The following is an 18,657-nucleotide window of genomic DNA, read 5'->3' as shown; positions in this document are numbered from 1 at the left end:
AGCCCGCGTGACGTAACCGACGGTCACAACCTTCCTAAAGATTACATTAACAATACAATATATCATATTATACACAGCGCCGCCTGTTTGTCACAAGCAAAGACAAACAACTCGACATAGGTGTCCCTTTAAGAGTTTTCTGATAGGTCATAACCGCGTACCAGCAAGACCACGGCCGCCTCCACGTGGCACTGATTGTCACTAGGGTATTTCATTGTAACCTTAATCTTGTCTGCATTTCGACGTTTTTTTGACGCATACTTAAGTAAATATCTGCGCCGCCTATTGGGATGTGGATACCCTATTCCGAACCTAGTTGTCTGAAGTCCAAATAATCTCCAGGCATTACTGGCGCTACTGGATCTAAATGCGCATATAGTGACTCTTGCTCGTTTGACATATCGTCATTCGAACGACTTGGAGTCAACTCTTGGGCCACATTCGAGCGACTTGGAGTCCTCCCATGGGCCCCATTGGCTTGGCTTGAACTGCCCTCTGCTGTGCTGCGGTGAGGCTGCCCCTCTACGAGGATTCTTAGCTCCATATGTTCGTCTTCTACGAGGATTCGTAGGTCATTGTATGTGCCTTCAGGCTCCTGTCTCTCCTGCTCGCGTTGTGAATCGTTTAAGACGTTCTGCCCATACTCTTCATCTGAGGTGCCATACTCCGTTTGACTCAGCTGAGGATCAGGAACTGGGCTTTGACCAAGAACACCCTGCTGCCATGTCGCGTAGTCGTACGCATCCACTTCTTCATCTGAGTCCGTTGGCTCATTCCCATGGACTCCGTGAACCGGAACGTGGTGCCCCGTAGGCACTGGCTGTTGGGGGTTTTGTCCACCCCAGCGTACAGGGTCGAACATATCATTTACGTAATTCGTCCCAATGTTGGCGTAGATGTGTACAGGGCGATTTCCGGCTGTTGTGAATTCAACCCTGGTATCATCGTAATCAACGGTGTCATTTGCAGGTCGCTGACTGTGCCTATTTCCCCATCGCAGCAAACCACGTTGCCTACAGAGGTAAATACAGTTTTATCAGAGAGGCTAAGAGTTGGAAGTTGGGATTCTTGTCACTGCACGCAAATAGCTATCAAAATCAAACAATAGTGGGAGGCTTCTTTGCGAACTATTAACGGTTTCTCTAACTTTTCCTGATTTATCCGACACTTCTCAGATATAGAACCTGTGAAAAAAACCAGGTCGTCCCAAAGTAGGCCATTAAAGATCAAAGGCCTCAATTTAATGGGGTAAATTAGGTGTGATACAAACACCCAGAGTGACCCTAGGTGTGAATACTAATTACTTCCTCCCCTTTGGACCCTTTGCATTTCACACATGAGTGCATCTGGCTTGGGCCACTCCATGTTTAAAGAGTTGTTTATATTGAAACGATTCTTGAATTGTACACCATGCTCTAATCTATTTGCAAAATAGATTATATCAATAGTTTCACTTTCAGTTCAGGAATAATTTCATTTCCTACATGATTTAATGAAATAAACTGCATAACATTCAATTGCAAAACATTATTTCTAGCCATTAATTTGAAACTTTGAAAGTAAATTGCTAGAATAAGCCATTTCTGTATTTCATCTGAGTCTTTCTATTCAAATACTTGTATAGAAAGACTCTGATTTCATCTAGTATTATATACAGTCTCCCCTGCTTCAACACGGAGTGGCCCAAGCCAGATGCACTCGTGTGTGACATGCAAATGGTCACTCTTGGTTTTTTCATCACACCTCATTAACCCCATTTAACAAAGGCCTTCGATCTTTAATGGCCTACTTTGGCAAGACCTAGTTTTTTTCACAGGTTTTATGGAAATCCGACCTTTTGGACAAAGTCGGGGAAAAGTCGGACAGTAGTGAGCTTTCGCTCTCCCGTTCCGAGCACCGATTCACCGAGAATGGTTCTCGTTCCCTTTCCCGTTATCGGATATCGAGAAACGGGTTTCGCATTCCTGGCCGAGATCCAACAGTTTTCCACGGATTTCAGTGTTTCGACTGACTGTTATAGTGGCGTAGTTCAGCCTGTTTATCAGGGTGTCTCGACTTTTCCAGATACTGTATACTGTATTTGGTCAATCAAATGTGAAGAAAGATTTATTCGAGATGGAGCCACCGGGTTCCACGGCCTGATTCACGGTATCCGCTTTCGAGAACGGGAAAGCCAGCCCCAAAACTGATGACGTCATACACAAAAACTTGTCTTTCTCGGTGAATTGGTTCTCGGAACGGGATAGCGAAACCTCACTGAAGGAAAAGTTAGAGAAACCGTTAATAAGTCGGAAAAAGCCTCCCATTAGTGAAAACATCACTCGTGCATGGCAAGTTAATTTCACATTGGTATGTCATATGACTCAATTATTCATTATCCAACTCATCTATGAACCGTCAATGGTTGATAAGAATCTTAAGGATTATGTATCTAATATTCCTTCAGCTAGCTTCATGTGTTAATAGTTTCTGGGATATTAATTGTAGATTCAATATGATTCGATCAAGAAGCTCGTGTCGACAACTATATGCCCCCCCCCCCCTTCAACTTCACCGAAATCTGTTGAGTACTCGTACTGTATCCGAAGTAGCTTACCATAGAACAACAGCCAGAATGACGCCTGTTATCGCTACAATGCCTGCTCCAACAAGACTGCAAACAACAGCAACAACAGCTGTAAAGAAATTAGAAAGAAAATCTGGATTTTTTCTTCATCAAACTTACCTTTTTAGCCGGACAGCATAAAGTATGAATGAGTAGATTATCAACACACGTTGCATTAAAAGCGACGTTTCTATGCTCCGTCAAGTTTTTATCTGTTTATAATCGTCTAATGCATAGTTAGCTAAAGCCAACCCTACTCAGCTATGTTTGTCTTGTCATCAACCTGATTTTAGAAGCTCGCGCATCTGTACACAACATTACCACCATCTTCGACCACCACATAATAATTATATGTCTTATCGGGATAAACGGAAAAAGCTGCATGTATATCCTCTGGTTTAGGCACAGTTTACATATGGGTCATGCAGTCACCCGTGGTCTGGTCTGGCAGTATCTGATCCTTAGCCCTGTATATTTTCCAGTCACTTGTTTCCAATGCAAGGTTTGTTTTTACCTATCCGATTCATACCTAGGAGGGACGTTTGGGTATTCTCTGCAAATTAAATAAACAAACATGTTTAAGGAAATGGTTTAAAAAATGGCCATGCATATGATGAGGGTATGGTCAGATCGTTTTTATACAGAATACGCCTTTTTGAATACGCCTTTTGGAAATCAGCACCCCTAGTGGTGAACCGCTTTTACTCAGAAATGAAATTATCTACTTGTGGGGTCAGCCGCTGTTGACAGCACGTTCGATCACTTGACGAAATCGAAACTAACCATTCCCCTAACTCATAAGACGCCAAGACGGTGCGGTGTAATTGAGATGTAAGCAAAACACTCAGAGAGACCTGATTGAATGAGCTAATTAGTATTCACATTCTAGAATCACGGTGTGTGTTTGTGTTCCCCTAGTTCATATAACCCATTCAACTTAGGCCTTTGATCTTTATTGCCCGAGTATTTTTCACAGGATTTTTCGAAATTCGACCTTTTAGGGGAAAGTCGGACTTTTTCTGGAAAAATCAGGAAAAGGTTAGAGAAACCGTTTAAAAGAAGCGGAAAAGCCTCCTTGTGGTAGATCTATTTCATTAGGGGAAGATTTTCTCTTCCTACAGGCAGTAAGGTTTTCTCATCTGTAATTTTAGACAATACACCACAATCTTCTGCAGCAGTCTGAATATTGTCGTGTTGACGTCACGTGACTTCTGCCTCACGTGACGTCAACACGACGATCTTCAGTCTGCTGAAGAAGATTGTAGTGTAGTCGAAAATTGAAAGTGAGACAACCTTACTGCCTATGGTAAGAGAAATCTTCCCCTTATGCAGGATTCCAGGCTGAAGAACCTCTTTGGATTTATATCGATTTCGATTGGCACGCAAAGGGTTAACAGGCAACGACCGCAGCTGTTTGTTAAAGTGTTAGGACTCTTTTCAAATTGGTGGTGAAATAGAAAATACCGATATTCACAATATTGATTTGTCATTTCAAAGGTGTTAGATTCAAGACCCAGTCTGACCTTTAAATTTCCGCTTGATGGAAGGAAGGTAACTCTGTGTGTTGTGTCAGTATGTTTATTTTGACATAAAACCAGACCGGACAACAGATTCGAACTACTGTCGAACTGTCGAAGGACACAGTGTGTTTGCGTCGAAGAACGACTCAGGTGTTTCGGGGTGGCCATTGGCGTGCACACATCTTCGTATCTTATTATGCTTGGTGTAACTAACAAGAGATGATACAACTTACCTGGTTTGAGGAGCTTAAATTTGAAAACCTTCGCTTGAAATCCGCTCGTTTTCACAGAACACGTATAGTTATCATAATTGGAGGATTTGACAATTTTGATGATCAACTTGCTCGACATCGGCCTGGAAGTTATTTCATAGTCGGACGATGAGTTCGAAAGGATGTTGTCATCTTTGGACCAGATGTAACCAGTTGTCGCCGGAGTCGGGTTGGCGATTATGAATAGTTCAAACGATGCCTCCTTGCCAATGTCGCCTACCACGTCATACTTCATTTTGGCCTCAGGGTCTATTCTAGGAGAGTCTGTGGGTGAAAAGGAAGTTTTCAGTGTCCAATGCATAATGCACAGGGCATTACATAAGGGGGAGATTTTGTAAACTGATGAAAATTGTTAAGTTTCTGACTATTCTGTCAATTGTCGAGACCCCTGTGAATTCCTTATTCTCCTTCTACGTCAACCCTTCACGGACGTTTCACAATGTGTCCACCTCTTCAATTACTTTTTAAGTGATTTGTGGTTATTAGACAGGTGAGCTTTTGAATACCAGTTGCGATTGTATTCACAACTGTCACAAATACATTTCATAAGGAATCTCAGTTTGGATATAGAAGGTTCAGTGAAATATCTCAGCAGATATGACAAAGAATGCAGAACCAAACTTACATTGCACATTCAGGACTGTCGATGCCTGTTCTATCCTACCAAGGATCCAAGCCTTACATGAGTACTTTCCACTCCTATCGTACGGTATACGCATGAACTCCAAGAACTTTCCATTCTGCGTGCTGGTCGCGGTGTCTTGGATGACCTGTTCCGCGGTCGATCCACTCTTCATCCAGAGCCACTGGCACCGCTCGATGACCACTGGGTTGTCGCCGCTGGTGGCACATTCAAACCGCACGTATTCATGTTCGTTCACAGGCGTCTTACTAATCCTGACTTGAACGTTGTGCGGAACTGAAAACAGAAGATTTTGGTGTTGAGAAAAAGAGAGATTTGTGTCGCATTTTGAGGTAAGACTTTTTATAATAACTCCAATTAAATCGAGGCTAGCCATTGTGCCCCTTTTACAATCAAGTGCATGCATCTTCGAATTCAGGTATTTATTTTTGAAACTAACCGGCCAGAGTTACTAGTTTGATATTTTGAGGGAGAAGCTTGCAGTGTAAGATACGAGCTGATGATCGAGAGATTATGTGTTCGACTCCCAGCTCAGTCACTTTTGGTGTCCCTACCGGCCTACGATTGCTTTCAATTGCTGTTGAAGTATTCGGTTGAAATCTTGAATAATGATAATACGAAACATTGGAGCAAAATAATGTTCCTTGGAAAATAGCAGTTAAATGATTGATTATCATTATCATAAGACCAAGCAATCAATTAGGAAAGACATTTCTATCTCTATCAAAAACAACCAATGAGAATTCTACATAACACGGTGTATGTGACAATCGAAGACAACATATACTTGGGAATTCCTAGTCCAGTCGCCTCACAGTAGAATTTGACCTGGTTATCCTGTCAAATCATTTGTCGTCGAAATATCACAACACGATTATTTTGCTGAATCAGCATTTCTTTTGTAGTCTCCTACAGGCGTATTAATTTTACAAGCGGTACAGTGATGTTGCAAATAGCTTCACATGTAAACATTTCACCTTCCGATGTTTAGTAAGACTGAGTCGTTGTATTCAATAACAAATAATCTGGTGCATCTAAAATTCAAGGCTATTTGAAGCTGATTCCATTTCAGCAAGTCAAGCTTTATAAAACCTTAAACCCACCAATCCCTCTTCAACCTTAATGATCCCCTCAGGAATTATTACTCTGCATAATGTGAAGTTGTACGACCAAATACCATCTCACCCATGTTTCAACCCACAACAAAATACACAGGTCATCCCTTAATGTCATCCAAAGCGTCAATGGAGCTATAAATGAGAACTTTTGCAGCTCCGACGTTACGTCAGAAAGAGGAGACCTTCAATGTGTATTCAAGGCCAGAACTTGGACATGTTGGATGGATTAAGTCTTGTGAAAAATAAAGGCAAGGTCAATAATAGTGTTTGTGTTAAAGAATGAATATCTCTTGCGCTGTTTCGGCTGGACCAGCTGTGGTATCTCAAGCCAGTGAAGAGCGTTGTGAAGAGCCAGGAATTTTAGTTTCTTGAAAGCCATGCCGGTTCATCCAACAACACAATCCTGGGTTCGCCCCGGGATCGAAACCAGGCCCTATTGCGTGGTAGTCAGCAGTGTTAACCACTAGGCCATGAGGTTCCTATATAATTAATAATTTATGATAGAATATAATCGGACACTGTGTAATTTCTCCGATCAAAACCACTCGCATCGGTCGGTGTAGCAGTCTCAAATGCCAACCTAACCCTGGAAAAATTGTCCTTCCATATTATTCTTGTGACGAATTAGAGATTGAAATTGCATAAAAGAATCCTTTGTCTGAATGACACTCTATCCTTAAGGACATTTAAAAAATTTACAACGTCCTTCCACTAAAGTGCATTGGGACAGCCAACAATTATACAGGAGAAGTCGGATTTTAGCCATGATTATTAGCCGACTACTTCCAGTTTTCCAATGTAGCATATCTATTGGTCGTTTACCGATAGGTTCTGTGTAAGGTACTACTTAACAGTTTTCAGACAAATCTGAGGTGCATTCACCAATGAATTTCAGCCAGGCAATATAATTTGAGATGCTACTAGATCAACATTGATTAAGATAACGCAGAAGTGTTATATATCAATTGACTGGTATTTGTCTCCTGTATCAAAATGACACACACATATCAGTTGACATCCCATTATTATATTGACAGATGATCGAGGATTGGGTAATACCTTCGAAAACCTGACTGGAGACAGGGGGCCGAAACGACGAGGTCAAGGTCACATGAGAATGCAGAAAAAAATACTCCATACTTTAGGTAAATTGTCACAAAAATAGTGTTTTTGTCTAGAAGTACTCCTAAACCAGAAAATGTTAGTCAGCTTATTTTTCTCCTACCTATAAAAGTGTGAGATTGACCAAAAGTTGACAACATGAAACTCGAGGTCAATCTTCAGATAATCCCTGCTCATCACGTCCCCGATTTCAATAAAACCATACACGCTTCTGGTACTGATATTTTATAAAACCATTGGAAGGTCATTTCCACCAAAGCGCCCCGATTCAGAATTTCACAAATATGCCTTAAACTGCCTCAAGCATGTCAAGAAAAACGTCTGACACAGGTTTAAAGGCATGGGCCAGATATTTCATTTTTAATAGGAGCTACGGTTTGGGGTTGCAAGGTGCATGCACACATAGGAACGTTAAAGGTACATAAGCCGTCAAGCTGAGGAGTGTTAATAACATTTTTTGAAGTTCTTATATAGCGCTTCTCCAGGTTTCCCTGCGCAAAGTGCTTTTTGCTTTTTGGATACCATATTATTACCCCGGTGTCCACAGACATCAATCAGCGGTTTCAGGGAGCAACCAGAAGGCGCTCACTTGAACTCGACCAGTCGAACCCATGACTTTTCGCCTGGTAGAGGTTGGAGCGCCGGGCACATATTCATTAAGTCGTGGGTTCGACTCACAAAAAAAATCTGTTTCTTAGTCTATGTGTCCTTGAGAAGGCACATGGCACAGTTTTCTACTTCTACCAGTAATAGGAAAAGGCACGTAAGACAAAGACAGACTTTTCCTAAAACAAGCCTAGAAAACATTCATTTTCTAGCTAAATTTAGAAAAACGGCCATATCCAGTATTACGACTTGTTCCTATTACTAGGGTCCCCCTCTAGGATTCCCCTTATCTAGTTTCAAAGTAGAGATGCTCAAGCTGAATTATGCCGTAATTGTAGGCACTGTACATTGTTTGAGGTATTAATAAACAGAGAAACAGAGAAACGAAGAAATCGAGAACTTCCCCCATCGACTAGTTAGGCCTCATCTCCCAATTCATTGCTACACAAAATCAGTACTTGTGTGCCAACAGCCATTTTGTTTTGTTCAAAATGAAGTAGCATCAATTCAAAACAATTAAGGGGCGTATAGCCATGTAGCTAATCCTGACCTAGCTTGGACAGTTTTGACTGTGTATTAGGTTATTAAAACCAAGAAAACAACCACTAAAAACCAATCAACCAAGACTTTAGTTGGGCAATTTTAGACCTGGTAACCTCGTCCCTCCTGCTTGTTTGGTCCTGGGGACGAGGCTTGTTTCGTAAGGCGGGTAGCGTCTGGCAGGGCAACAGAGTCGAGAATATCGGAGATGAAATGCTTTATTTCTCACGTCGGACTACGATCTACTGTTACACCGGGTAGATCTAAAATACAGACTTTGCTAATTAAGACTGGACTATGCTGAATACTCAACAAGGCTGAAATGAGATATGAAGTGGGGGTGCAACTTCGCCGTGCCAGGTGTACATCGGTGCTTTGAAAAGGGACGCAGATGGGAACCATTTTACTGACACTTCTCTTAATAACTGAATGGTTTTATTCTCCTATCCAACCAGTAAATAAACGGTCTTAACTTCTGCACTGGACATATTATACACCTCCAGAAATGCACAATCACTCTGTCTGCAATGTGGAATTAGCATACTAGAAGGGCCTTCTGTGCCCGGCTACAGTGTGTCTCCCTCATGGGTTGAGCAAAAAATAGCATGCCAAATAGCATTAAATTTCACGCCGTACATTATAGACATAGGTTTTAAGGCCTAACTACTCGATATGGGAAGTTCTCGATTTCTTCGTTTCTCTGTTTCTCTGTTTATTAATACCCCATTGTTTGAATACAAGAGAGATTTGAATCCAACAAGGCTACATAGTAGAACAGTGTATTACAAATTCTGTAACAATTGTAATACAACTGCTTACGACGACGACGGCTTCAGGTTTCTTGAAAATCATTTTGATAATAAGACAAGATACTTTGACAGCATCCTCAGAAGGTTAGATCAGAGCCGATTGAATGAATCAACGGTAAATTGTTTAAAAGATTTCGTTGAAACTAAATTAAAGAGTTACTTCTCAAGTCCAAGGAAATGGCGCAGTAATACCAGATGATAACAGACAGTTCAATCTGCATTGAAATCTGGTATCGCCAAACGACCAGTAATAATAATTACCGAAAAGTCAATAATTACCGAACAACGTCCTCACGGACAATGTCCCAAGAGAAAAGCTTGAGGCGGACAACGTCGTAAGAACAAAGCTCTGGGTGTATGAAAGATTTTTCAAAATACACTGTGGTGATTATGACTGGTTTCTAGAGACTGAATTCATCAACAGAGCACTTGGTAAACCTCAATTAAATAACGATAATTTAAAGATCTTAGACTGGTTTACTATGTATACTTTAGATACCTACATTATTGTGGAATTAAGGTTAGCACAAATTACAAAGTGTTTTTACACCAAGTTTTTGATTAGTTAAAAATAGATTATGTAGTGCTGAATCCTTATTTATCAAACAAGGACCGAATTAATGATTTGAATGAATTATGGAATGGTTTCACAAGTAGTAATTTATTCGAAACCTACAAGCTTGAGAAGGAAGATGTTAATGAAATTTTAATCATTGCTAAGGATACTGATCAAGGAATGGGTTTACCATGTAGCTTAAAAAGGCTAAAATATATCTCTTATCGTATCGTAAATCAGGACGTAAGAACGATCTCGGTAATAGTGATCTTGGGTAAACAAAAAAAGGTTGGACATCCATGTAAATAAATACAATGAATAACACGGCGGTAATTGAACAACAGATGAAACATATTGGTGTGATTAACCCTAGTTCACAACAAGGGTACCAACAAGGATACCAACAAAGTTCGACTCCAAAGCAACAGTAACCAACTATGACTTCGTCAAGAGAGCAAGGCTTGACTTACTCGTTGAACAGTTCAAATCTAGTTAACCCTAGTCAAGGACTAGTTAACCCTAGTTGCCAACTAGCCTCAAATAGCAGTCAACAAAGCCCGACTACGACTCAGAAAGTGTTAACTGATAGTGGTATTAAAACCAAACAATACCTTGAAGTGCTTGATGCTACTGGTTAAAGCAAGGATTACCTGAATAAACAGCTTACCTTTAATGACTTAGACAGTATGACTGAGAAGGAAATCTTGAAACATCATAGAATCTACCAGACAAAAATGGCTACCAGACTGAATGATTCATTGGGACCACTGCATAGTATTAAATGCTTACACTACGATAACAAAGTTGTTCTTGCCTGTTGATGATGCAGATGATCTTTATGAAGACTTAAGAAATGATTACGTTGTTACCAATGAACTTGACAAGTGGTTAGGGCGGTTGAGTCTTAGGATGAGAGCACTAACCGCTTCGGCATTATCAACTCTTATCACTTTAGGGCACTGTAACGACGGTCAGAAGGGGCAGAGCCAGAACAGACGAAGTCAGGAAAAATCAATTAAAATAAATGGATCAGGAGACTCCAGTAGCTCAGGTCGGACATAGTCCTGAGAGAATAGCTCCAGTGACAGCCATTGAGAAGCCCAAGAAACAAAGATCAGAGAAGCATTTAGCGTGGTCAAGAGAGTTAGGCAGAAGGTCACAAGAATTTAAGAGATTATAAAGGGATACAAGACAACCACAAACGGTTGAAGACCAGAGAGCTTTGCACGAACCCAACAAGGTTGAACTACAGCCAAAACCAGAGCCAGAACCGGACAAAGTCCAGAGAGCTTTGCTCGAACCAGAACCAGAGCCTTAACCAGAACCTGAACAAGGGTATGAAACTGTCTCTAAGACGTCATCTGGTATGATTGTAGCTGTGGCAGTAGTTGCTATTATATATATATGTTTATTCGTCAAGAAAATATTCTGACACATATTCAACGCGGTGCATTAACAGAGTTGTGCAAGGTGCTAGGTGCAGGTTTATCATTATTATCATTATTGTAATTAACTATTTTACCGATCTTAAGTACCATGTAAGATCCAATGATGTACAGTCCCGGGGCAATTTAGAAATCCAGTCTTGTATGTGTATCAGACAATGATTTCTGGTACTTTGAATAGAAGTTGGAATATCGGGATGTTTATCAATCGAATCCTTTAGAAGTTTGATGAATTCCTTCTGAGCATCTAATTGTGTTCCTGCTCGACCAGTAATGGGAGTTTTTGTGAGTGCCTGTGCAGCAAGTATGCAGTATACATATGTTCGGATGAAATCATTCAATCTTTGTATTCCAGGATTTGAGAAACCATTCGACTTTAGTATCATAAATTTTTGGTATGTTTGACATAAATGTAGGTAATAAAGGCACTGGAAAAAAAGGCACTGGAAAAAAATGTACGGAAAAAAGGCCCTAGGTAAAAAAGGCACTGGAAAAAAGGCACTAGGTAAAAAAGGCACTAGGAAAAAAGGCACTAGGTAAAAAAGGCACTGGAAAAAAAGGCACCAGAAAAAAAAGGCACTGGGTAAAAAAGGCACTAGGTAAAAAAGGCACTGGAAAAAAGGCACCAGAAAAAAAGGCACTGGGTAAAAAAGGCAATGGAAAAAAGGCAATGGAAAAAATGGCACTGGAAAAAAGGTACGGAAAAAAAGGCACTAGGTAAAAAAGGCACTAGGAAAAAAAGGCACTAGGAAAAAATGCACTAGGTAAAAAAGGCACTGGAAAAAACGGCACCAGGAAAAAAGGCACTGGGTAAAAAAGGCACTGGAAAAAAAGGCAATGGAAAAATGGCACTGGAAAAAAGGTACCGAAAAAAAGGCACTAGGTAAAAAAGGCACTGGAAAAAAAGGCACTAGGTAAAAAAGGCACTAGGAAAAAAGGCACTAGGTAAAAAAGGCACTGGAAAAAAGGCACCAGGAAAAAAGGCACCAGGAAAAAGGGCACTGGGTAAAAAAGGCAATGGAAAAAAGGCAATGAAAAAAATAGCACCTAAAGAAATGTATTGGAAATCTCTGAGAAATCTCTACTACATAGATAAAAAATAAAAATAAAAATTTCTATGTGCATTTCTAAGTGTAGTTTTTTTCTACATCAACAGAATACTGGGTGGTCCAAAATAACGGAACAGCCTATTTTCAGTACCCTCCGACCAGAAAAACTAGCTTGGATAGGCAGGGAATCGTTATAAAAAATAATACAAAGATCATCCGATTTGGTCCAGTAGTTTAATCAAGTTAGATTCAGGGTTCCCTCACCAACCTATTTCTACAAGATACAATAGTTTCACAAGAGTGGCTATTGACATCTAGCAAAACATTCTCGATGAGTCTCATTGCAGTTTTATTGGTGAGAAAGACTTCGAAGCACATTACACATAGCACATTACACATATAGAAATGCACGGGGGGGACCCAAAATAGAATTTTAACCTACAGATTTCCTGGTGCCTTTTTTTCCAGTGCCTTTTTTACCTAGTATAGCGATTTCCTGGTGCCTTTTTTCCCAGTACCTTTTTTACCCAGTGCCTTTTTTTCCTAGTGCCTTTTTACCTAGTGCCTTTTTTACCTAGTGCCTTTTTTACCCAGTGCCTTTTTTCCTAGTGCCTTTTTTACCTAGTGACTTTTTTTCCAGTGCGTTTTTTACCTAGTGCCTTTTTTCCGTACCTTTTTTTCCAGTGCCTTTTTTTCCAGTGCCTTTATTACCGTCTACCGTTTGACATGGTTTCTGTTTGATAACATCATTTACATTTTTATGTCGACTGACAGTGTTCTTGGCTCCCATATCGAAGAACGTGAATTTATCCATAATAGTATCCCATCATCCTTCTTCACATATTGGAGGCATGTTCTTTTCGAGGGCTTTCGCGAGTATGAAAATCTTTTGTGATGTTTTGCATACTTATTTGGATCGGCTATGTTGGGGTTGTAATCCGGTACACTCCAGGAAGTCCAGCCCTCATTACTTTCAAACACTGGGAAATCATATTTATCATTCAGTTAAAACTCACCAAGTAACTGTCGAATACGATATATATTACTGTTTAATTCGTTAAAATTTATTTCACCTGGTGATGGTATCTGTAAATTTTTCATGATTTTACTTGATAGTAAGCATGAAATCTGTAAAATGACCTTATCATTGGGTCAACATGGTTTAAATAGTATTTAATTGAAACCCCACAACGAGTTGTTGCAAACCATACAGCCATGTTGAATTGATTTTGGCAAAACGATAGTGGGTTTTTCATCAGTCTTAGGCAGTCCTTTCTATTTTTTCAAACTTATTAACCCTGGAGTTATGTTAAGTTCTTTTACATTGAAAAAACTATCAACGGAAACATAAACATCAACGTTAAGGAAGTCATACGTTATCATATCCTTTTGTTGTGTTGCTAATGGGTAATAAATCATTTATCAAGTGTTAAACACTTTGTTTAGTATTTAATACCACTTCTAGTAACATAAGCTTATCCCTAGTAATAGGAAAAAGTGCTCAGATTAGAAATAGCCTTTTCCCTAAATTTTGCTAGAAAACGAATGTTTTTTAGGCTTGTTTTAGGACAAGTCTTACTTTGTCTTACTTGCCTTTCCTATTACTTCCACCAAGGAGTAAATGGGTACCTAGCTAGCAAAGGTGGCGAAATATGAATGCCAGTCTCGAGCGCGTAGGTCCTACCTGTCATACTCCCAGGGAATGGATAAAAGCTTAAATCATGAATGCACAGACATATAGATGGGCGTAATAATGTAAAGCACTTTGAGCACTATACAAATCTCTTAATCATGGGTTTGCTTAAACAAAAACAGAAACGCACAAAGAATCACCTGGTTCTTTAGTCCCTGGTGACACAGTGGTGCCATTTTTAGTCCACGTGTACGTGACTGGTTTCGTGACGTTTTCATTTTCGGCATTGAAGGTGAATTTTGCAGTGTCTCCAACTTTGATCGGTGAAGGATTTGTGACGGCCGGGGTGAGGGTTGGAACTGAAAAAAAGGAGGGAGAAGTCAGCAACTGGACGACACATTAAGCATTTCGTAAGCCTATATCTTCACAATTCTTACCAGAACCCAATAAATGGAGCAAAGTGGCCGGCCTTTATACCACAGCCACTGAGAAAACAGCATTTGGTCATTTCCGAAAAAGTAGGCGTATAAGAAGAGCTCAGTCTAACCTTTATTTGGTTGGATGAGTTTATTGTCACAAAATTAAAACAAGACTCACATTGACCGTTCAGATGGCTTTTCATCCTTAAAAATAAACCTGTCACCGATTCGACTGGCCCAACAGTTGCGGTCATGAACAAAATCCATAATTTACATCACAAAGAGACTTGGAACTGTGGTCTTGGAAGACATGTCCATTGAATACGAGGATGCAATTAATGCGAATCCGATATATACAATGTCAACTGTAGGAGGATAAATCCCTGATGGAGTTGAGAAGAACGAGTTACAATAGCAAACGAAGGCTCACACGTCTGCCAAGCACTGTGGTCCTCCTGGTTTGACGTTACAAATTGCTCGGCATAATAATAAGGAAAAGTCCAAAATCCGTGATATTGCCACTGTTCTCCCTTTTAAGAGCGATTTTCAGTGCTGCATCGACTTTTTTTGAGATACCGAAAACATCAAACCGGGTTTTTGGCGTTTTAACCACATTTTACCTAACATACAATCTCAGCCTAGTTGTGGCCTTTTGTTACGTACGTCCCATTATCGTTCCGTCGTTTTCACTGTCCCTGGGAGAATATGTATTCTTCATTGATTTACGTATTTATCAAACTTACCTAAAGCATCCAATCTCAGCTTAGTTGTGGCCTCCTCTCCATCAGCCTCACACCCCCAATCCCCGCGGTCCCAAATCTGAACATTACTTAATTGAAAATCATAATTATTCGTATCACACTTAACGTTTGTTAGTCTCGATTTATACTCTTCGGCAGCTACTAAACAATTGTACGACAAAAAAATCGCTCTTGTGATGGGATGTCTGTCCTTGTACCATATTACATTGGTGGCATTTCCATCCACGTTACAACTCAGCGTTATCGTTTCTCCGAGACATGGACGTAAATTGCTGATGGTATTGGTTACCGTTAACTCAAGAGTACCTGAAATTAGAAAAGCAACACGATCTTTTGTCAATGTATAGACACAACTCAGCTAAAAATATTTCTTTTTCTTTTTTTGATCAGTATTAGGCTTCCCCAGCCTGCTATTGGTGTTACCCTCCTGAAAAATTCTTCTTCTTCTTCTCACCTCGCTCGCTTATCGTCATGAAATTTTCAGGGAAGGGAAGGTGGATCAGATGTTTTGCAAAAACTTTCATTCAGGCAACATATTTATAATTGCTTCATTCATGAGATACAATGTAATGAGCTATCCTTGGTACAGTATCAAATGACATAAAGATCTTTTCCGGACTGAAACTTTCTGGGATGATACACGTAGGTGATATGTACAAGTTGTTCATGTGGGTTTGATTTTTTCAGTTATGTTACTAATTTGCAAAACAATTAGCCCCATTGTTTTTTTTTGACTTCGTTAGCTAGTATCTCGCTGATTAGTCTTCCGCAGCCAACAAGCTGAGAAGACTATTGATTTTACTCAACTAAAAATATTCTACTTCTTATTATTCTTATTATTATTATTATTATCACCTCGAGCCCAAACGGTTATGAGCTTTTCAATGAAATTTGGCGCACGTATCAGTTGGGGGGGGGGGGGGGGGGGGGATGAACGAATATGGCATAATGTTTTTATAATTGGTTATGTAATTTCGCAAAATCTATTGTTTTGTGGCTAATTTTCGCCAACATTTGGCCAACAAATCGTTTACGGCCAACTTCTCCGTAACCGCTTGGCGGAGAGCACTGAAACTTTCAGGGATGATAGTAGATATGTTGAAGTTGTGCACGTGGGTTTTATAACAATGAGCTCCATCGTAGTTTACCTCGTTAGCTTGAAGCTGGCTAATGTTCAATGCTATAGTCATGCAATTTACAGGTATGTGGTGGATCAGATGATTTGCAAGAACTTTTATTGCATGCAATATATTGCTATTTGCTTCGTTCAGGAGATATTGAGCTTTTTTGTTTTGGGCTATAATCCTATGACAGAACGATCGTTTCCGCCCTGTACGCCTCCAAAATTGACGAAACAATATTATAGGTTTAGATACGCAGCACGCCAATGGCGGGAGAATTACTATAGGTGATGTCAGAGTCCGATCAGGTACTCCATTTACACTCTACAGCTGGGATTATAGGGTGCGCACTGGGGGTGAGGGCGAGGTTCAAAGGACTGCATACGTAACTACCCCCTTCAGCGCGAACGTACATTACTATATGCAAAACTTCGTTTTTGAGATCATGAGCTCTTTTATTTGGTCATTATCAAATGTCAAAAAATAGTTTCCAGAGAACCTCTCCGTTACTGTTCGGCGGAGAGCATTGTAACTTTCAGGGATGATAGGTGATATGCTGGAGCTGTGCAAGTGAGGTTTGATTTTTTTTCAGTTACGCAATTAATTTGCATTAGAAAACACTGCGGGGAAGCCTCCGAGTTTGCCTCGCGAACGCCGGACACCTCTAGTTGTTTTCTTATTTGGTTTTAAAAAAATTATTTTTGAATTTGAAGTTGGCCGCTGATTCCCATTTTCTTGACATAGGTTTGGCTCGGGACGATTATGGTTATGGCTATACATGTATTTGCATAAGCTATCGATTCGATTTATTTCAGGACTTTATAGGGCTGCACCTGTGTAACAGATTTAGTTAACTTTACCCTAGGTTCGTTGACATCGTACTATAGCCTTAGGAATCTGGAATGAGTAGTCGACTCTGGTCTATTGATGATATATATTGCAGCAGTGAACAGCAATCAGTGCGATAATCGAAAATGTGACGTTTACATAAAAACGACTTACCTCTGAACATGAGAAGTGGAACTACCGAAAGTTGAAGAAGCTTCATCGTGATTGCGATCATAGTTATGGTGGGCTGGTTAATTTCGAGTATGGAGCAATTAGCTCACACTAATATCTCTCTGCTCCGGGTCCGAGTTTCTCCATTTAAACGCGATAACTAGCCGTTGGCATAACATTTCGTGGAATGCGATGACTCTTGATGGTAAGGCACCACGTTTCATGACTAGATGACACCACACGGTCCCTTCTTGATCTGACCTATTGGCCTTAATTCCCGGCAATCGTTTACATGGCAAACTATCAGATCTGTATGGTTTTTTAAACAAAGCATTACACGTAAAAGGAATGGCATTCGATACATCACCGTTGTCTGACGGGGCTGGCGAATACAAATAGACAAAGAAGTATGTTATATAGATAATCATGTTCTCTGATTTACTGCACGGGGCCTCTTTATTTAACAACTCAACATCACTGGACTCGTGACGGGTGTCTATAAACCTGAGACCTAAGACCTACATGTAACACTCTATAGCAGTTCTTCACTGACGTCACATGATGACGTTGCCAATTGTTTAGCCCTGCCATATTGGCCGTCATACGTGGTCACGACGTAATGGAAATGCATTGGCAGGTGGCCGTCAAAACGTCACGTCGTGATGTCACGTTAAGAACCTCTATAAAACTATTAAGACCCAACTATAAAACTAAGATCCACAGGACTATAAAACTAAGACCCAACTACAAAACTAAGACCCTTAGGACTATAAAACTAAGAATTTAGATTTATTTAACTTGCTCAAAAACCATCTTATGGCCAATATTCATCACTGAAATTAGATATTCGCAGAAGTAGTATACATGTATACGTATATCGTGTAAGTTGCAAAGTGATTGGAGAACGTTCCAACGTTTTACGGCGAGAAAGTTGCTCCTTTAAACCTTCCTGCATGTCTACTGAAGCCGGCCCCTCCACTCCCAGAATTTAGGGGGGGGGGCTATACTCGTTCCCCAAGTTTAGATTGACCCCTATCTAGAGGAATGAAATCAAATTTTTAACCCACTTTCCAGAGCTATTTTCACCAATTTCAGCCCAAAAGACCCCTTTTTGTTGATTTTCTTGGGATGTCTCACAAAAACACCCTCTTTGTGACAATTTCCCAGTCAGTTGGCCGCGCCCCCGTTCGCAGCGCCAAAAGAGCGTTTCTCTCTGCGTTGCGCTGCTACTGTCACCTATCGGTAAACATTTGATACTAACTCGCGCCATATTTGTGGCAGAGACTAAAACCTCTGTAGCATGCACGACTGTTCGGGGAGAGCGATTGATCAAAGATGGCGAAATTGTTAGTTATTGAAAGAAAAAATTGGTGTTTATTTCATCAAATTCCAAGCAAAATCAACCGAGTTTGATCAATTTTTCGAAAGATGATATTTTC

General features: G+C 40.3%; 2 protein-coding genes across 2 annotated transcripts; both read right to left on the bottom strand.

Moving 5' to 3' along the window:
- Positions 1-301: 301 nt before the first annotated feature.
- LOC135502652 (uncharacterized) lies at positions 302-2,712 on the bottom strand. The gene is made up of 2 exons (XM_064795608.1): positions 2,597-2,712; positions 302-1,013 (listed from the first exon to the last, which is right to left on the bottom strand). Exon 2 carries the CDS (start codon positions 860-862, stop codon positions 302-304), a length of 561 nt encoding a protein of 186 aa, XP_064651678.1. The 5' UTR covers positions 863-1,013; positions 2,597-2,712.
- A 375-nt stretch (positions 2,713-3,087) lies between these two features.
- On the bottom strand, positions 3,088-17,322 carry LOC135502651 (uncharacterized). Its single transcript, XM_064795607.1, has 6 exons — positions 17,222-17,322; positions 15,081-15,404; positions 14,119-14,277; positions 5,023-5,316; positions 4,359-4,661; positions 3,088-3,158 (listed from the first exon to the last, which is right to left on the bottom strand). Exons 1-6 carry the CDS (start codon positions 17,280-17,282, stop codon positions 3,088-3,090), a joined length of 1,212 nt encoding a protein of 403 aa, XP_064651677.1. The 5' UTR covers positions 17,283-17,322.
- Positions 17,323-18,657: the final 1,335 nt, after the last annotated feature.

This window comes from Lineus longissimus, chromosome 18, assembly GCF_910592395.1.
Source record: "Lineus longissimus chromosome 18, tnLinLong1.2, whole genome shotgun sequence".
In the NCBI taxonomy this organism is placed as follows: Eukaryota; Metazoa; Nemertea; class Pilidiophora; order Heteronemertea; family Lineidae; genus Lineus; species Lineus longissimus.
This window is presented reverse-complemented; position numbering and strand designations above follow the sequence as displayed.